Genomic DNA, 21,591 nt, shown 5'->3' with positions numbered 1-21,591 from the left:
CTTTATCTCTTCCCTCTTGTCCCTTTCCCAGGGTCCAGCATCTCTCCCCTCTCTTCCCCTCTTCCAATCTGATCTCTCTCTCTCTCTCTCTTTTTCTCTCTCTCAGGGTCGCTGAGGGGGGGGGGGGGAAATTCCCTGGGCCTCCAAGGGGGGCCCGGTGCCGGGGTCTCTCTCCTGCTCCTGATTGGACCCGAGTGATTGTGTCCTGACAGGAGCAGGAGAGAGTAAACTCTGGCGCTGCAGCCAGGTCCCCCTCGGAGGCTGGGGAGGACCCAGAGGAGCAGACACTGCAGGTCTTCCTCCAGCTCTGCTCTTCTGCCCAGTTGAGCAGTTGCTTTTTCTCTCAGTCACGCATGCTCGGTTTTGAAACGGAGCATGCCCTGGGAGAAAAAGCAGCTGCAGGGGCAGGCAATTGGCAGAAGAGCAGTACTGGAGGAAGTTGTCTTCAGTGGCGGGGCCTCGGGATCCCCAATCCCCGCCAGCCAACAAGGTATCTCAATTGCGGCAGCGATCTTGGGGGGGGGGGGGGGCAGCGGCGACAATTGTGTGGGTGGTGGCAGTGATCCGGGGGGCAGCAGGCCCGGTGGTGGTCCTGTCCCAGGCCCGGTTCAGTCTCTCAGTGGCCCTGCTCTTTTTCTCTCTCTCTCCCTTCTTGTTCCCCTCCTTCTAGGCAGGTCCAGCATCTTTTCATCTCCATCAATCTGCCCGCCCCCAGGTCAGTATATCTCTATCTCTCTCCTACCAGTGCCACCAGGTCCAGTATATCTCCATGTTGCTCCTCCACCACCTCACAAGTCCGGTGTATCTCTATTTCCCTCTCCCTACCTAATATCCAATATACGTTCATCTCCCTCTCCCCACCCAAGGTCCGGCATATGTACATCTCCCTCCCCCAACTCAAGGTCCAACATATCTACAACTACCTCCCCCTCAGGTCCAGCCAATCTCCATCTCCCTCCCTGCCCAGGTCCAGTACATCTCCAACTTCCCCCACCTAGGACTAGCATATCTCCTTCTCCTTCACCCTCTCCCTCTCCCTCTCTCCTCCCCTATGGTTCCAACATCTCTCACTCTCATCACCCCTGACAAGTTCAACATCTCTTCCTCTCTGTACTATCCCAAAAGGATCCAGCATCCTCTCCACATCTCTCTCTTCCACTCACCCCTTCCCTGAGAGTCCAGCATCTCTCCTTCACCTCCCCTCTCCCCAGGTCCTCCATACTTGCTTTGATCACTGACAGCAGCATGTCTGTCTGCCATGTCCTGCCCAAGCGGAAACAGAAGAAGGTGGGAAGCAACAAAGGGAAGGCCCCCAATGCTGGTCAGAGGCAGTCTGCTTTAATCTTTGCTGCTACCAGTGATCAAGGCATGTTTGGAGGACCTGGGATGGGGAGGGGAAAGAGAAGAATGCTGGACTTGCAGGGGGGAGATGGAGAGAGAGAGATAAAAATGCTGGATTTGGGGGTGGAGGGTGGAGAAAGAGATAGACTGACTGGACTTGGGAGGGGGAGAGAGAGGGACCACAACATTAGGGAGAGAGAAACCGGCTTTTCTATTTGCCTGTTTTAGGGGTTCTGCCGCTGCTGGTTTGGTCACTGAAAAACTGATCAGGCTGACTGAAATCTGCCCAGTCAGCAACCCTACCTGGTAACTGCTGGAAGATGAACACTGACTAGTGGAAGGCTGTATAAAATATAAGCTGTTTTGGTCTTGATGTGCTAGCAGCAGTGGTGTGCTTGGGACTGTTTGCTTCAGACCAGAGGCTTTTGTCAAGGAATTTCTAGATGGCTTTTTTCTGCTTCAGCAAGCCTGTTGGGGGAGAAGATTAAAACTGTGGTGGTTTAAAACCAGCATGAGACTGCCTAAGTTAACTGCATAACTGGAGGTGGAGAAACCCCAGGAGAAGAGGCATAAGCCTGGAAGGTTTAAAGGGTTTGCAAAAGGCAGTTTGGAAAAGAAAGGCTGAATATCTTTAAGTATGGGAATTGTTCTGCTGCAAGACTTACGCCTAAAAAGAAAAATGGCTTTGTCTTGTTTTTTTGTTCTTGAAAGTTTTTTTGTTCTTGAGGAAAATAAAAGTACCACATCTTTTCTTCTTAAAGGCTATTTGTTTGCACATTGAAGTCGTAAGAGTGTCTAAGCATTCATCTAGAGCAGGGGAGGGGTCTTTTGCTTCAAAAGTAATAACGAATACAGCCAAAAAACCTCAAAACCTATATACCAGAAAAGCTGGCAGTGCCTTGCCATGAGCAGATGGACGATTCAGTGCTACAGGTGGTGACCCAAAGGAGGTGCTCTGCCACAGTAAGCATGCATGTGTGTACATATGTGCATATGGCAGATGACGTTTAATGTGAGCAAGTGCAAGGTGATGCATGTGGGAAAAAAGAACCTGAATTATAGCTATGTCATGCAAGGTTCCACGTTAGGAGTTCTTGTTGTATTCGTACCCTGTGCTTTCCCACTCATGGCAGGCTCAATGCAGCTTACATGGGGCAATGGAGGGTTAAGTGACTTGCCCAGAGTCACAAGGAGCTACCTGTGCCTGAAGTGGGACTTGAACTCAGTTCCTCAGGACCAAAGTCCACCACCCTAACCACTAGGCCACTCCTCCACTCTAGGGGCCAAGAAAGGGATCTGGGTGTCGTCATCGATAATACGCTGAAACCTTCTGCTCAGTGTGCTGCTGCGGCTCGGAAAGCGAATAGAATGTTGGGTATTATTAAGAAAGGTATGGAAAACAGGTGTGAGGATGTTATAATGCCATTATATCGCTCCATGGTGTGACTGCACCTTGAGTATTGTGTTCAATTTTGGTCGCCGCATCGCAAGAAAGATATAGTGGAATTGGAAAAGGTGCAGCGAAGGGCGACTAAAATGATAGCGGGGATGGGACGACTTCCCTATGAAGAAAGACTAAGGAGGCTAGGGCTTTTCAGCTTGGAGAAGAGAGGGCTGAGGGGAGACATGATAGAGGTATATAAAATAATGAGTGGAGTGGAACAAGTGGATGTGAAGCATCTGTTCAAGCTTTCCAAAAATACTAGGACTAGGGGGCATGCGATGAAACTACAGTGTAGTAAATTTAAAACAAATCGGAGAAAATGTTTCTTTACCCAACGCGTAATTAAACTCTGGAATTCGTTGCCGGAGAACGTGGTGAAGGCGGTTAGCTTGGCAGAGTTTAAAAAGGGGTTAGACGGTTTCTTAAAGGAAAAGTCCATAAACCGCTACTAAATGGACTTGGGAAAAATCCACAATTCCGGGAATAACATGTATAGAATGTTTGTATGTTTGGGAAGCTTGCCAGGTGCCCTTGGCCTGGATTGGCCGCTGTCATGGACAGGATGCTGGGCTCGATGGACCCTTGGTCTTTTCCCAGTGTGGCATTACTTATGTACTTATGTACTTATATATTTCAATATACTGCCTAAGCACTAAGCTGTAAATATCTGTGTATTTTGCAAAGCGTGGATTTACAGAGGTAGTCCATGGGTAGGGCTTGCATATGCATATAACTTATAGAACTCTATAATTAAATGTGTATCTTTGGCATTTAGGTGTAAGCATTTACATCACCACTATGGCTGGTGTAAGTGCTCACATGTAACCACATAGACACATATATACATGTGTGAGGAGGTATACAGAACACTGTCCCTCACTCTTAAGAAGTGCAGCTCCTTGTGACTCTGGACAAGTCACAATACCTCCATTTAATTCAAGTTTACAACCTTGCCCGGTTATGTTATTGTGAAGGCGCATTCTCAACCCTCGCTCACAGTATCACAACGTGGTTAAACTAGCATTCTATAAAGGAAAGTAGGTGTCTACTTTCCTTTATAGAATAGACTCCTACTGGGTGCTGTGTTAAGAATTGCCTTTTAAGTATTTATATAAGCCCTACCCTGTGTTCTCTTCAGAGCATGAGAGGGAGCCAGGTACATAATATTTGTTTTTTGGGGCATGAACTGGGACTGTAAACTTCCAGGAGGCTGTAAAGGCTGTAAAGTTCACACACAATTTACACACTCTCCTTGAAAAACTGAGACCACACTCTAGATGTGTTCTGAACCACCTTTTTGTTTGTTCTCTAATTGGCTGCGTCTGTGAGGATTTTTTCAGCACCAACAAGAAAGGTGTAGAAACCCCCCTCAGGCTACACTTATGTTATGATATCTTACCTAGGGTGCAGGTTTTCCCTTAGGTTGGTAGAATATAAATATATAAGTTGAATTAGCACACATCTGATACGTAGGACTGTTTACCAATGAAAACAATAATACAATTCACAAATCCTCAGGAGAAGCACAGAGGTTCCCAAGATGCAAGGAAGTGAGGGAAGAACTGAAGATCAGTTGGAGGGGGTAGGGAAGGAGGAGCTCTTGTCATGCTCTAAGCATGACATTGCACAGATTAATTTGTCCCAATCTGCCATCAGATTCTGGCTTCCAAGCAGGAATCAGTTGCCATGTAAGGACTGCGGATCTCTTACACTGCTCAGATATCGACTTGTATTAGATTTTAAACCTTCTTTTCGTGGTTTTAAACATTTTTTTTTATTAACAAAGGGGCCCTTTTACTAAGCCAAGGCAAAAGGTGGCCTGGGGCAGTGCATGCGCGTCTTATAGGCGTGTGCCAGGCCAGTTTTTACTGTGTCCTTTTTTTAAGGGGCCAGAAAATGGACGTATTGCAAAACCAGCGTGTGTCCATTTTCGTCCTGAGACCTTACCGCCACCCATTGACTTAGCGATAATGTGTCACCTGCTACCCGAGCAGTAGGCATGTAGCGCGTGCCCACTTCCATTTTCTGCCAGGTATGCATCACATGGTAGAAAATAGAAAATATTTTCTACTGCGTGTTTTCGGCATGCGCCAAATTCAGAATTACCACCCACGGCAGATGGTAGCTGGGTGGTAATGCGGATTTGGTGTGCACTGGACCCGCGTAGGCCTTTACATGCCTATGTAAAAGGGCCCCACAGTAACATAGTAAATGATGACAGAAATGTCAAATCAGGCCAACCAGTTTGCCTAGTTATCCTAATCATCCTTGGCCCAACACCTTTTTACTACATCCAGAACTTCATAACCCCCTTTGCTTTTCATTCCCTGCCTTGTCCCTCCCTCTGAATTTTATTTGAGAAGTGATCCTGAGGATTGAATGCTTATGAGAGTTGAGAGAATGAAACAGAAACAAACTGGGTATCCAAACGGCAGATGAAATATAATGTGAACAAGTGCAAAGTGATGCATATTGGGAAGAGCATTGTGTTCAGTTTTGGAGGCCGTATCTTGCTAAAGATGTAAAAAGACTGGAAGCAGTGCAAAGAAAAGCTACAAAAATGGTATGGGATTTGCTTTGCAAACCGTACGAGGAGAGACTTGTTGACCTGAACATGTATACTTTGGAGAAAAGGAGAAACAGGGGTGACATGATACAGACATTCAAATATTTGAAAGGTGTTAATCCGCAAACAAACCTTTTTCGGAGACGGGAAGGCGGTAGAACTAGAGGACATGAGGTTGAAGAGGGACAGACTCAGGACTAATGTCAGGAAATATTTTTTCATGGAGAGGGTGGTGGACATGTGGAATGCCCTCCCGCAGGGGAGAGGTGGAGATGAAAACAGTAATGGAATTCAAACATGCGTGGGATAAACACAAAGGAATCCTGTTTAGAAGGACTGGATTCGTGGAATCTTAGAGGAGATTAGGTGCCGATGCCGGTAATTGGGAAGCAAAACTGGTGCTGGGCAGACTAGATATGGATGGGCTGGAGTGTAAATTTTAAGGGGTTTTGACGTTAGCTTCAGAACTTAGTACAAGAACAGTGCAGGGCAGACTTCTACGGTCTGTGCCCTGAGAATGGCAAGGACAAATCAAACTCGGGTATAAAGTATCACAAACCATGTAAAATGAGTTTATCTTGTTGGGCAGACTGGATGGACCATACAGATCTTTATCTGCCATCATTTACTATGTTACTATCAGGCTTATTTTCGAAAGAGAAGGGCGCCCATCTTTCGACACAAATCGGGAGATGGGCGTCCTTCTCCCAGGGTCGCACAATTTGGCATAAACGAAAGCTGATTTTGGGCGTCCTCAACTGCTTTTTGTCGCGGGGATGAACAAAGTTCACTGGGGCGTGTCGGAAGCATAGCGAAGGTGGGACTGGGGCGTCCTTGGTCGATAATGGAAAAAAGAAGGGCATCCCTGATGAGTACTTGGACAACTTTACTTAGTCCATTTTTCTTGCGACCAAGCCTCAAAAAGGTGCCCGAACTGACCAGATGACCACCGGAGGGAATCGGGGATGACTCCCCCAGTGGTCACTATTATGATTTTTGGTATGAAATTGCCTTGATAATAAAAGACTTTGGCCCTGAGTCCCAGTATCAGCAGTGTTCTGTCCTGGAACCCTGGGATCCCGCAGGCTTGCCGGCTCCACCCAAGAATAGGAAGCGGACCCCACCCCCCTTTCGAATGTCTATCTCTTTCGAAAATGAGCCCGATAGTAGCACATTTAAAACAAATAGAAAATATTTTTTCACTCTGTCTAGAGTTAAGCTCTGAAACTCAATGCGGGAGCAAGTGGTAAAAGCAGTTAATATATCTAGGGTAAAAAAAAAGATTGGACGAATTCTTAGAGTAAAAGTCCACCAACCATATTAGGTTATTAAGTGCTTCTTTTGCAAAGCTGCACGAGCAATTCCAGTGTGGCAAATGCGACTAAGCCGATTCAGTTCTTATGGACTTCATTGCATTTGCCATGCCAGAATTGCTAGCATGGATTTGTAAAAGGAGCCCTAAGTTAGACCTGGGGAAACACTGCTTATCCTTGAATCTTACCACTTTTTGGAACTCTGTCAGGTACTTGTGACCTGGACTTGCCACAGTTAGAAACAAGATCCTGGGCTAGATGAACCCTTGGTCTGACCCAGTATGACAACTCTTATGTTCTCAAGTGGAAGCCTTCCTGATGGCATTACTGCCCACAACTATCAAATGTGTAATAAAAGTATAGAAAGAATAAGTGCTTGTAGTCTGCTGATTTCAGTGGGTAGAATCAGGGACTACAAACAGCAGACTGAGTTGAGATGTAAGTGCAATAATACTCCTGGAAATGGGTAACTTGGCAGCTCTGGTGCAATGGGCTGAGAAAACAAAAAGGAGAAAATCTTTCACAAAACAGCACAGCAGGAACACAAAGGTGAAAGATGCCACACACACAATGTCAGCTGGAACAAGATAAAAGTGTATTGTTCAAAAGCACATATATATGCTGACATATGACCCAACACAGGCCATGTTTCAGCAATCCTGCCTTCATTGGGTGTCCTTAAATAGTAGCAATTGTATCACTTACACATAGTTTCACCATTTCCAGCATCTCCCCTCCTTCTCCTTCTCCTTCCCCTTCCCCTCACCCGCCATGTTTCTTCCCCTCTATCCCCAGCATTTTCCTGTCCCATCTTTTTTCCTTCTTCCCCCTCCAATGTGGCCCAATATATCTTCTTCTCTACTCCCTCTCCCCCCCCCCCCCCCGCCCATGATCCAGCATCTCCTCTTCCCACCTTCCCTTTCATTGTCCAATATCTAGTACCTCCATCCCCAGGGTTAGTATCTTTCCCTTCCTGCTTCCTATTGTCCAGTATCTCTCCCTACCTCCCTTCTCTTCTACTCCAACATTTCTCCTTCTCTTCCCTTTCTTCCCTCCATCCCATTATCTATCATCTTTCTCTCCTTCTGTTCCCAGGGCCATCAGCTTTCCCTCCAGTACCCTCCCCCTGTTCAGCAATTCTGCCTCTTTCTGAGCCAGCTCCCCTCTCACATTTACTTTAAAACATTGTTTTTCTTCACAGGGATCACCGGCAGTGGCAGCGATTCTAATGTACTGCCTGCCATCAGTCCCAGAGCTTTCCCTCTGCTGTGTTCTGCCCAGGTGGAAACAGAAAGTTGTGTCAGAGGGAAGCAGTATGTGGCAGAAGGAATGTGTATTAGAATTGCTGCTGCTGCTGGCAACCTCTGTGAAGAAAAATACATTTTAGGCTAAACCAGAGAAGGGGAGGGGGGGGGGGGGGAAGAATATGGACCATGGGGGCTGGGGGACTACTGTAGCTGTGGAGCACAGGACAACTGCTCTGTTTGCCCATTCCTCTCTATCACCAGCCTTGGCTAGTTGTGCATGAAGGCTGATGGTGCCCTACCCCAATAGAGACTGACAGAACTAGCAGATTAAAGGAACAAGAGGAAATGGCCAGATCCTAAAATAAAAATAGCTCTTATCGTCTTTTTGGGGTATATAGAGCAGAGCTCTACACACTCAGGAAGAAAGGGGCATTTCAATCTGACTGACTGGTGAATGCAAATTGAAGTGTTTTTTTCGTTAGATGTAATTCTTTTTCTAGACTTCTAGAACATTCTTGACTCATGTTGCCTGATTTCTTTATAATTCTTCAGAGCCTGCAGAGTCTGAGACCCTGCTATTACCTGCAGTTTGCTAGTCTGAAAAATGCTAACCCCAGGCAGTAATGGTAGAGCTGGAATCTGGGATTTATAACTACTTATGCGTAGGAAAAAATACAAATGATTTCTGTTTTTCAGAGCTAATTTTTTTGAAACATGTTTACTTAGGTGCAGATGCACAAAAAAACTATGTGTTTTTTGATTCCCGGTAAAATGTACCTATATCTAAATAGCGAGCGATGCTAGAAGGAAATCACAAGCAAATGAGCTGCACGCAATTTCAACAAGCAGCCCAGCGTATGCGAAGAACAGTAATTCGCAAAGTGTGGATGCTTTGTGCATTCCAAGAATGGCGTGTGCTGTGGATGTGCCTCCACAGTGTTCCATGGCGACTTCTTTTTGTTGGGTTTCATGGCAACTTTCACGTCCCGGGGGCTTTATTGGTTTGCAAACATGACAAGCCACCATCATTTTACGGCAGCTCCTGACATCCCGTAAAATTTCTCTCGCTAAGGGTAGGTACTGTTTTCTGTGCATCGCTTGGAATAAGCATTGGAATACAAATCAGCTTATTGGCTGCTACCATGAATGGTAAAAAGCACACAGAATCCCTTTGTGCATTTCTCACTGAATACCATGCTAACTAAACAGGCTAGAACCAGTTAAGATCGCATGTTTCTGGCATGGTAAGATTTGTGCATCTGTCTCTTAGCCCAGATGTACTAAACCTTAACCACCCTCTAACAACCCTTTAATGAAGAAATTCCTAACCGTTGCATGCATGAAAGGCCTTTTTCCGACGAAGCAAGCAGCTAACAAAAACGGAATACAAACGAGTAACTAGCATTGTAATGTGGACGATTCGGGATGCACTAATAATACCCAAGATTACACTGAATCATTTACCACGACATATTTAAGGTATGGTCAGAGCAGTCGTAAAGGCCAGAGCTGTCATCTCCCAGCTTCCCCCTGCACCATAAAAACCCAAGCTGGCATGTTTAAAAACAAAAGTGAGATAAACAACACCTCCCCACTTTCCCCTGCATAAAATCTAAAATCTAAACAAAAATAAAAAAAGGATCGGGAGGGGGCAAGGCGCTCATCAGGAGTGTCCTGTATGGACGGCCTTGCCCCCCCCCCCCCCCCAGGTCGCCGCTGCTCCCCTGCTTCTCTGCTCTCCTCTGAAGCCAATTTCTCAGTTCTGAAAACAACTTTAAGCGGCCCAGGTCCCCCTCCCTTCTTCTGTTCCCCCAGACGGGGGGGGGGGGGGGGGGGGGAGGGGGGGGGGGCAGGCCCAGGTCTCTCTGCTGAGCTAAAAGGGATCAAAGTGAAAGAGGTCTTTTGTTAGAAAGGGGGGTTTATGAAGGACGTCCTTTTGGAGTCTTGAGGAGGACTTCTTCAACTGCACTCTCCTGCTAGGATCACAGAGCTAAATGCTCGCACGTCCCGATCCCCCCCCTCGCACACCCCCATCTGAGGTAAGCAAACTACGTAGGTTTAATACATTTGTGTTGACAGTTTGTGGCATGCGCAGAGCAGCCAGCATTTCGCTTGGCTGCTCTGCGCATCTTTTAGGAGCGGATTACCGACGGGGATTACGAATCTGTAATGCATTGTACTTTACAATATCGCACTGAACATGTGCGACTTGTTTTTTTGGTGCATTCTTTGTTTTTTCAAATTCGGTAAGCACTTTTACGTTTTAGATTTTTTTACGTTTGGTTGATGCATCTGGCCCTTAGAGACAAGACACCCTGATTGTCTTCCTGTTATGGAAAGAGTCAACTTACCACTATGGTTGGCAGTTGTGTTACAGCAGTACAATTTGGATGATCCCAGCAATTATAACGAGCCTTCCTCATGCGTCTGCACACATCTTCCTCATTGCCTTAAGTTTCAAGGCTGGGATAATTGACTAATAGGCCAGAGATGGTTTCTCTCATTATGTGGGTAGGTGTTTTAGTCATACCTGGAGGACATATCCGAAGAAGTCCAAAAGAAGGAAATATCCTCTTAAAAGTGGATGTATCGTAACCCTACTAAAAATAGATGCCCCTTTATAGATTTGCCTTTATTGTGTTAACCATTAGACCACTTTCTGTTCCCACTGAAGTTTTCCCCTGCAAAAAAGACGGTCCCCCATTAGAAAAATTGTAGCAATTACTGCCCTATGCCATATCTGAGAGCAGGTCTAGAGAACAGAGAGATTTCCCTTGGTATCTTAGAAAGTGCAGAGAACAGAGTACAGGGATAGAATAGAGCTGCCAAGTTACCCAGTTCCGAGAGGGAGACTTTTTGGTCAGTCCTGGATTTTAACCTATGTCCCAAAGCAGTGTTTATTTGTAGCCCCTGATTCTACCTGTTGAAATCAGTGCAGGAGATCCCATAATGCCCCAGGACAAGGTTGGCAGGAATCCAGGACTGGCCAAAAATCTTCCTCCTGGAACCGAGTAACTTGGAAGCTGTGACAGAGCACACAGCAGAGAGGAAAGGGATACACTCCAAGCGAAGAGCATTTTTGGGACCTGTAAGTGTATCACATAGATTTTTGCTGCAGTCCTTAAGCCTTCTAATGTAATTTCTCCTGAGTATTAATCACTGCTCAGGTCTGCTTTTACAGGTTGTGTTTTGATGTGAGAAAATGCTGCAAATTTTTGTCAAAATGTAAGATACAGTCTGTCAGTAGGGGGTGATATGTAAGTGCACCTCTACAAACATTTCACTTTAATTGAGAAAAACAAAATAGATTTGGGAAAATCCACTGTTTATTTCTAGGATAAGCAGCATAAAATCTGTTGTACTGTTCTGGGATCTTGCCAGGTACTTGTGACCTGGATTGACCACTGTTTGAAACAGGATACAGGGCTTAGTGGACCTTCAGTTTGTCTCAGTATAGCAACACTTCTGTTCTTATGCCTACTTCTTCTTCTATAATTAGGTGCCAAAGTCAGGAAATTATCTTCTTTTTTTTTTGTTACTATTATATTATTTTTGTTGGATTATTTGTAGTAAATAATTAGCAGATTTTAGTACACACAGCTTCAGCTTTAGAAATGTTAATTTCTTTCTTCATCTCTCTCTCATTCACCCCTGAATAATTCACTGCTGAGTCACTTTAAAGTTGAAGTAACAAAACATCTGTTTACTCACAGTTTGTAGTTAGATTATAATCAGACAGGCTTATATATACATATTACTATACATTTGTATTATCAGCTCCTTCCATGTGCTTAGATGGTAATGGATGCTCACACCACCATAGATTCTCTCAGGTTAGGAGAGATCATGAGCTCCATGTGCTCCATGTGCTGCATCTGCTGTGTCTAACCCCCACAGGAAGTTGCATAGCTGTGTGACCTCTCTAAGTAATTCACATCAGAGGTCACAGAGTAATCACAGAGAAATAATAGGTGACAGGCAATGCATGTAAAATACAATTACATTCCAACAAACCCCTTCTCATGCATAACTGTCATGCAATTATTTATTCATACAAAGTCCAAGCTTTATACGCAGATTCACAAAACGTTCTCTGGGTAACGGTTTGGTCATGATGTCAGCTGTCATCTCACTGGTGTGACAATAGTGTAGACTGATGACCCCTTCTTTCGCCAACTCTCGCACGTTGTGGTATTTCGTTGCGATGTGCTTGGTGCGTGACTGAACCTTGTCATTCTGTGACAGTCGGATGCAGCTCTGATTATCTTCCATTATCTGGATTGGTCTCTTTTCAGCTATTCCAAAATCCAGCAAAAGTTTTTCAATCCACATCAGTTCTCTGCACGCTTCCGATACGGCCACGTATTCAGCTTCTGTAGAAGACAAACTCACAATACTTTGTTTATGACTGGCCCATGAAATTTGTACATTTCCATACATAAACACATATCCACTTGTGGATTTATAATCAGAATGATCCCCTGCCCAATCTGAATCACAGTAACATATTAGTTTTGGATTACTATTGGCTGAAATCTTTAATTTACAATCAATGGTACCCTTTAAATACCTTACCATCCTTTTAACTGCAGTCCAATCTGATTTGGTAGGTGAGCTGACCCTTCTGCTCAAAATTCCTACTGCATTTGCTATATCAGCCCTGTATGTGGTAGCTAGATATAAAAGCTTACCTATGGCTGATCTATATTGGATGTTATCTGGTAAAGGTTCTCTTACTGTTTCATCCTTCAGAAAATCAGTGATCATGGGAGTGCTTACAATTTGGGCATCTTGCATACCTAAACTTTCAATAAGCTCATTTATTTTCTGCTTCTGGCTTAGAAGATAAGAACCATCATTTTGTTTCTCAATTTCTATACCAAGATAGTATGACACATTACCAAGTTCTTTTATCTCAACATTGAGGTTTAAACACTTTACAATGTCCTTGTACTCTTGCTCACTTTTGCTTGCAATGAGCAGATCATCAACAAAAGCTAAAATGTATGCATATTGTCCATTTGTGCACCTAGTGTACAAGCATTTATCTGCTTCACCTTGCTTAAATCCTAAATTTGTCAATATTTCATGCAATTTTTCATTCCAACATTTTGCACTTTGCTTTAATCCATAAAGACCTTTGTTTAATTTACACACTAGCTGTCTTTGTTTTGTATTTATGAAACCTGTTGGCTGTTCCATGTACAAGTCTTCAGTTATATCTCCGTGAAGAAACGCTGTTTTCACATCAATGTGTTTGACTTGCATGCCTTTTGAGACTGCAATGCTCAGAAGTGTTCTGATTGTCGTGTGTTTCACTACAGGTGCAAACACTTCATCAAAATCTTCTCCATATTTTTGAAGATATCCCTTTGCCACTAATCTGGCTTTATACCTTTCCACTTTTCCTTGTGCATTCCTTTTTAACTTGAATACCCATTTGCATCCTATAGCTTTCTTGCCAGGAGGTAATTTTGCAAGAATCCAAGTATTATTTTTATCCAATGCATCAATTTCTTCTTGTGCAGCTTTACGCCATTCAGCAGCTTCTTCTGCTGGCATTTTCTCAATCTCATCCCATGTTAAGGGCTCTTGAGCTTCTGCTGACTTTGTTAGGTAAGACAGTCTTGGGGGTGGAACACCTTTGTTTTCCCTGGATGAGCGTCTGACAACAGGTTGGTCTGACCTTTCTGCATCCTCTATATCTGAGAGTACTTCTCCAATTGATTCCCCTTCTCCAACTGTACTGTCTTCTTCAATGATCCTTTCTGTGTCTGTTTCCTCTGCCTGTTCCTCGTTAGATACAGGTGAGTTGCTTTCAGACATCTGCCTTGGTATGGCATTTATATACACTGGCATGTCTATTATGGTTCTAGTTTCATATTCTGGATGATAAGGCTCATCTGGGATAATCCAGCCTTTATCAACCCTTTTGTTTTCATCAAAATATGTAACATGTCTTATGCCAACAATGCCAGTTTTCAGATTCAAAATTCTATATCCTTTGTGTCCTGGAGTATAGCCAACTAAAATGCCCCTTTCTGTTGTGGAATCCAGCTTATGCCTTCTTTGCTTTGGTATATGAGCATATGCTGTACTTCCAAATGTTCTTATGTGTGACAGGTTTGGCTTCCTACCATGCCATGTCTCATGTGGTGTGCGCTCAGCGCCTTTAGTTGGCATTCTGTTTTGTAGGTACACTGCTGTGAGAATGGCTTCCCCCCATAGTCTTTTAGGGAGATTGCTATCTGACAGCATACATCTGGTCATTTCCACAAGTGACCTAAATTTTCTCTCTGCAACAGAATTTTGCTCTGGTGTATAAGCTACTGTTGTGATATGTTGAATGCCTTCTTGTTCTAGAAATGTGCGCATGCTTTGTGAAGTGAACTCACCACCATTGTCGGTCTGAAGAACCTTTGGTTTTCTTTCAAATTTATTGCTCACCATGGCTACGTATTTCTTCAGCATGTCTGTGACTTGACTTTTTTCTTTCAGCAAATAGGCCACACAATATCTAGAGAAATCATCCAAGAATATTAGCACAAATCTGTTATTTCCCAATGATGGGATATTAAACGGTCCACATAAGTCACTGTGTATTAAGTCCAGCACTTTATTACTCCTATTTCCTGTGTATGCAGGAAATGAGGGTCTCACACCCTTTTGAGTGACACAGTCTATGCATTTCTCCATTTTACCAGCATCTGCACTTATCTGAATGCCGGTGGCCAGTTGCTTACTGTAAAGATCCTGGATCACCTTAGAATCACGATGTCCCAGGCGGCGGTGCCAGATTTCCAGACTACATTTACCATCATTCTTCCTTACTTGCACCATATGTGAGGCTTCACCTGAAATGCTCAGTTTATAAACATCATTATGCATAAAAGCTTCAGCATACACTTCATCATTTTTAGAGATTGTGCACTTACTGTTTTCAAAATGAATCACAAATCCCTTCTTATCTAATGTAGATACACTAAGCATATTGCAAACTGCTTGGGGAATATACAAGACATCACTTACAGGAATTTCTTTAACTTCATTAGACACTTTGCATTTTAAGAATCCAATACCTTTTGCTTGGATCTTAGCAGTCCCTGCGTTTGCAGTTTTAAGAATACCTTCCTCTGGACACATTTCCTGAAAGAAATTCTTACAATTGGTTAAATGGCATGTGCTCCCCGAATCCAAAATCCAAGTACTTTCATTTGAATTATTATTTACCATAGTCAAAGATTTTTCTGCCATTAGAAAGCCCTTGTGTTTATCTTTGTCCTTCATACATTTCCTGGTTTGAAAATTCTTTAGTTCCATTGGCTTAGGTGAGCTAGAGGGAGTGTTTTGTGTTTCCTTACACCATTTAGATACATGTCCCTCCTTTCCACATGAGTAGCAAATCAGCTTGCCCTTGGGTGGAGTTTTCCCATAGCTCCGCCTTCCTCTGTTCTTTGCCAAGAAATTTGTTTCATTTCTCTCTGACTTGCTTTGAGAACACATCTCCTCAGAATCATTTATTATGCATTCCTGCCTTAGTTTTGATGTTGCCTGTTCAAAAGATTGCCCTTCAATGGCCTCATTTACAGACCTAAAAACATCAAACTTCTTTGATAGTGAGGTAAAAAGAAATGCTCTTTTCAATGCATCACACATGGGAATTCCTGAAAGTTCTAACTTTTGAAATGAAGACATAAGATGCATAATGTGATCATTACATTTACTTTTATCCCTTAATTTGGTTTCATTCAACTCTGCCAACCAAATTGGTTGCTGCTTTGCATATGTAGTTGCATACATAGTTCTCAGTTTATATAAAATGTCCTTTGGTGTATCTTTTCCCTCCACTAATATGGCTTGTTTCTCTGAGAGAGCTTCCAAAAGCATGCACTTCACATAATAGTTTGCATTGTCCCATTCAGCCATATTTTCAGCTGTTCTGTCTTGGTCTAAGCATATATTTAATCCTTTTGCTCGAAGGAGACATATAAATCTTAGTTCCCACTGCTGATAATTAAATTCAGTTAATTTAGGCACCTTGAGAGAATAGAAAAATGGTGAATTTCTTCCCTCAGCCATTTTCTTAGCCTTCTGTCTGCTGTGTGGGGGGAGAGAGAGACAGACTGAATCTTTCCTTTAAAACTTAAGAGAAAAATGTGGCCTTTTTTTTCTGCCTGGTAATATTTCTCTTCTTTTTCAATTCCTGAGCCCTGGGCCCATAACCCTTTTGTTGGATTATTTGTAGTAAATAATTAGCAGATTTTAGTACACACAGCTTCAGCTTTAGAAATGTTAATTTCTTTCTTCATCTCTCTCTCATTCACCCCTGAATAATTCACTGCTGAGTCACTTTAAAGTTGAAGTAACAAAACATCTGTTTACTCACAGTTTGTAGTTAGATTATAATCAGACAGGCTTATATATACATATTACTATACATTTGTATTATCAGCTCCTTCCATGTGCTTAGATGGTAATGGATGCTCACACCACCATAGATTCTCTCAGGTTAGGAGAGATCATGAGCTCCATGTGCTCCATGTGCTGCATCTGCTGTGTCTAACCCCCACAGGAAGTTGCATAGCTGTGTGACCTCTCTAAGTAATTCACATCAGAGGTCACAGAGTAATCACAGAGAAATAATAGGTGACAGGCAATGCATGTAAAATACAATTACATTCCAACAATTTTAGCAAAAACATGCCTTGGAATGGTTGCTCCCTAGTTTTGTCTTCTCCTTTTTTTGTTGTTTTTTTTTTTGCCTGTCTCTGTGCCCCATTCTGTCCTTCTGTCTCCATCAGTGCCTCTTGTCCTTGTCACTGTACATTTCTCTCTCTGGTCTCTCCTCCTTCCTCTCACTGGAATCCCTTTCCTATCTCTTGCTACCTCTGTTTCTTTTTCTCTGCAGCCACTGCATTCAACAAATCCTGGAGGCTGTCTTGCATTGCCACCAGATGGGCGTGGTACATCGGGACCTCAAGGTGAGCATAGAGGGATCGGGAATCTGGTCTGTGGTTCATGCCTCAGATTTTCCAGACTGTTCTGATAACAACATCTTTAAGCTATTCCTACTCCGTTCCTCCTTCTCTGGTCCGGTGCTGGAAAAGGACAAGACAGAAGCGGAGATGGCCAAAGGAAGACCCAGATCACTGCAGGATTTACACAATGATAAATTTTAACTGCCTAGTCACCCTATGTGGCGGGATATTAGGTTCTCTATGAAGCAAAGTGGAACTGTTTAAGAGCAGTGTACTGTCTAAATATTAGTGCATATGGTTGGTGGCGAAGCTTTGAAACTGCAATAATTTTTAGTGTAAGAACGACTAAATGTGAATTGTAACACACAGATTTTGACAGCATAGTATTCAAGGACCACTGGCCTGGGCCGGATTTATACTTGGTGAGGCAGTAAGCTATATAAAGCTTGGAGACCCCTTGTTAAAAAGTTACCCTAGATGGTCTCACAAAGGTGCGTACCAAAACAGGACGAAAAAAATTGAAGACATATATATGCCTTTTAATTATTTAATAGCAAGATGTTTCAAATGACAAATACAAATTATTTTCAAATGAATGCATTTACTGATTATATATTTTTCATTTGTCTGGCTTGATCTGAAACTTTGTGAAGCCCTAAGCTGCAGCTTATTTACCTTATGTCTGAATTTGGCACTGCCACCGGCACATGCTGAAACACAGTCATGTCAGGTCAAAGAGAAGGGTAATGAAAATGATAAAGGGGATGGGATGACTTCCCTATGAGGAAAGGTTAAAGCAGCTAGGGCTCTTCAGCTTGGAGAAAAGGCAGCTGAGGGGAGATATGATAGAGGTCTATAAAATACTGAGTGGAGTGGAATGGGTAGATGTGAATCGTTTGTTTACTCTTTCCAAAAATACTAGGACAAGGGGGCACATAATGAAGCTACTAAGTAGTAAATTTAAAACAAATTGGAAAAAATATTTCTTCACTCAACGTGTAATTAAACTTTGCAATTTGTTACCAGAGAATATGGTAAAAGCACTTAGCGGGGTTTAAGAAAGGTTTGGATAACTTGTCCATAAGCCATTATTAAGATGGACTTGGGGAAAACCCACTGCTTATTTAGCAGCATAAAATGTATTGTACTGTTTTGGGATCTTGCTAGGTACTTGTAACCTGTATTGGCCACTGTTGGAAACAGGACACTGGGCTTGATGGACTTTTGGTCTGTCCTAGTATGTTCTTATCATTGAATGACTTTTTTTTTTTTGTTACATTTGTACCCTGCACTTTCCCACTCATGGCAGGCTCAATGTGGCTTACATGGAGCAGTGGAGGGTTAAGTGACTTGCCCAGAGCACCAAGGAGCTGCCTGTGCCAGGGATCAAACTCAGTTCCCCAGGACCAAAGTCCACCACCCTAACCACTAGGCCACTCCTCCTGCAAAGATCTTTCTATTCCTTTGGTTGGCTCCCCTTCTGTCTTGTGCTTGACATTCTACGGAGTGGTTCATCTTTTTGCCAGTGATGGATGAATCAGCCAGGAAGAACTTCACAGGTCTTGTAATGGTAGTGTTATCAGTTACAGTGTCAGATGGCCAAAGGCAGCACAAGATCTTTAGCTGTATCCTTCAGGGTTTCCCTAAATGTTCCATTTACAGGGTTGTAAATTTCGTAAAGACATAGCTTCCCCTTGAGTGTAAATTGCTGCTTTGGGCTCCCCCCCCCCCCCCCCCCCGCCCGACTACTAGAAAAAGAAAAGAACACATCAGACTTGGAGCTGTCTCATCTGTGAGCGGAGCAACACAAATTACTCCAGTAATACCTAGGAATCAATAGCTACTGACATCAATTTATCATTCAGCACTTTGTCTGGCGGATTATGGCACGGGAGCAGGCATGCCTGTGTGAAGAGCAAAGCTAAACAAAAACTTAGACATAGAAAGCTTCCTGCTTACAGAGGGTGCGGGAGCTTGGGCATTTGATTTAAGTCTTCTCATTAGTGCTAATTCAGGAGAAATACGAATTTGAGGCACAATCATCAGCCTCAATTAACAGATACTATACTGTACCAATTTCAGACTCAAAATCCTGGATCCTGCTTTAGACTCCCAGTATTCACTGCCCTGGTTTAACTGGTTTCTCTATTGAATGTTACACTATAATTTTGAATGTTCTTGCCTTAATTTTTTCTCCCTAGGTGGGTTCCAGTTATGATATACATAATCATGATATAAACACAAAACAATGACAAAGTAAAATAAACTATATGCATATTTTTAAAATATTTAAAACATACAGTATATATATATATACACACACACACACACACACACACACAAAGTCAACCACCTGCTGACCCATAACATTGAAACGTTTACTATCAAAACAGAAAATCTGTTAGTCTTAACTTTCCAGTTTTAACCTACCCCAATGATTACCCTGACCCAAAAGTTTGAACCAACAAATGAACTTTTAACTGCTTCTTAAACTGTGCAGTATTCACCATCATCCTTAAATCCTGACGTAAATGATTCAAAAGAGAAAGCAGACCTTGTGAAGAAAAACAGTCTTTATTAATTCATAAAAGCTCCCAGGATTCAAATCAGTTGCCTGACATGGCCATGTTTTGCCAAAATCCAGCTGCGTCAGGGGCTTTTTATGCCCCTGACGCAACTGTATTGTGAAAAACATGGCCATGTCAGACAACTGTATTTGAATCCTGGAAGCTTCTATGAGTTAATAGAGACTGTTTTTCTTCACAAGGTCTGCTTTCTCTTTTGTTTTCCCAGTGACATTACTTACTTTTGCCTAGGAGCTCATAGCAAGGCTGGGGCCTAGGCAATTGCCCTTGCATCCCCCTAAAACCAGTCAACCTCTACTCCGTATTATATAATTTCTTAATCTCATCTAAAAGGCCAAGAATGGAACTTTCTAAGCTCTTAGCTCAAATGCTGCACTTGGATCTGAGCTCAAGCGCCATGATAACAAAGTCAGCCTCCTTCTAGAGCCTGTAGTGTATCAGAGTTACAGGCAGCATAAAGTAGAGGACCTGGATTTTCTTTCTGAACATACCAATAGCAGCCAAAGCAATTGGGACCACAGGAGGTAGGATATGCAAGATGCTGGCTGAGGAACATTGTGGTGCTCTGTATTTATGGACACAAGTGGAAGACATGCATGAAGATGGAAGAGAAAAACTAAATGGAGACAGCTGCACAAAGTTTTGGGGGACTTGGTCTTTTTCTGTGATGGTTGGTAGAGAAAAGGGAAGGGGTGACTGTGCCATACATTGTGTTGTTGTTTGAATATTTTTACTACTGTAATTTTCTATTGCTTATGTTTGACTTATTCTCACTGTACACCGCCTTGAGTGAATTCCTTCAAAAAGGTGGTAAATAAATCCTAACAAATAAATGTTGAAGTTTTAAAATTCAGTTGTACTGTACCACTTCCTTAATCCTTCTTTTATTTTTATTTTCTTTGGCTAAGTGGGACAAACCTAATAGCAAGCTGTAGCTTATAAAGAGCTTGAATATTTATTAGAATATCACACTTTTCTGCAGAGAACATCTCCTCCAGGGTAGTTGCACAGTGTTGTCTAACACTCAGAATCAGTCCTAATTTGGTACTTAATCTTCATCACGTTCCACTGAGAAATCTGCCATAGTATCTTACAGAGTACAGATGCATTTCTCGTTCATAGTACCTTAACTGTGTCAATACTAAGTGAAACAATAAATTTGCCGCACTTGGGTGGGTGGAGGGGGATGCTGCCTCCTCATGGGTTATATAAAGTGTTTGTGATGTTAAGTCTAATGAGTCGTAGGAAAAAAAACAAACATGATCTCCGAGTCTTTCTTGATAGCAAGGTACCTTAAGAGCCATAATAACTGCAAAATTAATCAATTATGTTCTGCTTACTTTGAAGTATTACTCTTAATGGGCCTAGGAGGAAATAGACCAAAGAGAAAACTTTGCAATAAGAACTTCCATTCTATTTGTTGTTCAACTCATTATCTTATTTCAAGACAGTGTTTACCTTTCTTAAGCATTATGTATAGACATTACACTTTAATGAACATGTTAGTGGTTTCTTCTTGGACATAATGTTTCGGGAAGGCCAGGGATTGAACAGATGTTCCATGCAAAGTGGTCTCCTGAGCAGGAACATTGTGTTTCTTCTGCTGAACTTGGAATACAAGACCAACAGTATAAAAAACATATGAAGGCGTGATAGCCTTAGTCATAGAATATTCCATGTTTTCTACAGTGGGGTATTTTCTGTTCTTTGATCCCCCAAAGCTTTCAGCAAGACAGATTCTGTTAAATACTGGGGATATGTATTCTATTTATGTTTTTGGTTTAGATGATTGTATTCACATAAGGAATGCACATTAAATTGACTTAAACCAAATAATGGTTTTCAAAACTTCCAAAATTAAGTAGACACTTTATTGGCTAATTAATTTTGGAAGTTTTGAAAACCATCTTTTATTCAGTTTATTTGATTTTTGGTAGGTTTTTGTCACATTTTGCTTTTATTAAAATTGACTTTACATGCATAAAACCTTCAAATTAATGTGTGTAAAGTTGATTTATGTATGTTAAAACATTTTGGGCTCCTTTTGCAAAGCTGTGCTAGCAATTCCCATGTGGCAAATACAACAAAGCCCATAGGAACTGAATGGGCTTTATCGC

At 42.5% G+C, this 21,591-nt stretch overlaps 1 protein-coding gene across 3 annotated transcripts in view; it reads left to right on the top strand.

Moving 5' to 3' along the window:
- CAMK2A (calcium/calmodulin dependent protein kinase II alpha) overlaps window positions 1–21,591 on the top strand; it is a 238,611-nt gene that overhangs the window by 149,507 nt on the left and 67,513 nt on the right. For all 3 annotated transcript variants that reach the window (XM_030212236.1, XM_030212235.1, XM_030212234.1), the window contains exon 6: window positions 16,820–16,892. In XM_030212236.1, coding sequence (XP_030068096.1) covers window positions 16,820–16,892 — 73 coding nt within the window. The remainder of the gene's footprint in view (window positions 1–16,819; window positions 16,893–21,591) is intronic.

Source organism: Microcaecilia unicolor, chromosome 8 (assembly GCF_901765095.1).
Source record: "Microcaecilia unicolor chromosome 8, aMicUni1.1, whole genome shotgun sequence".
NCBI lineage: Eukaryota > Metazoa > Chordata > Amphibia > Gymnophiona > Siphonopidae > Microcaecilia > Microcaecilia unicolor.
Note: the sequence above shows the minus strand (reverse complement) of the source record. Positions and strands in the feature narration are given on the sequence as shown.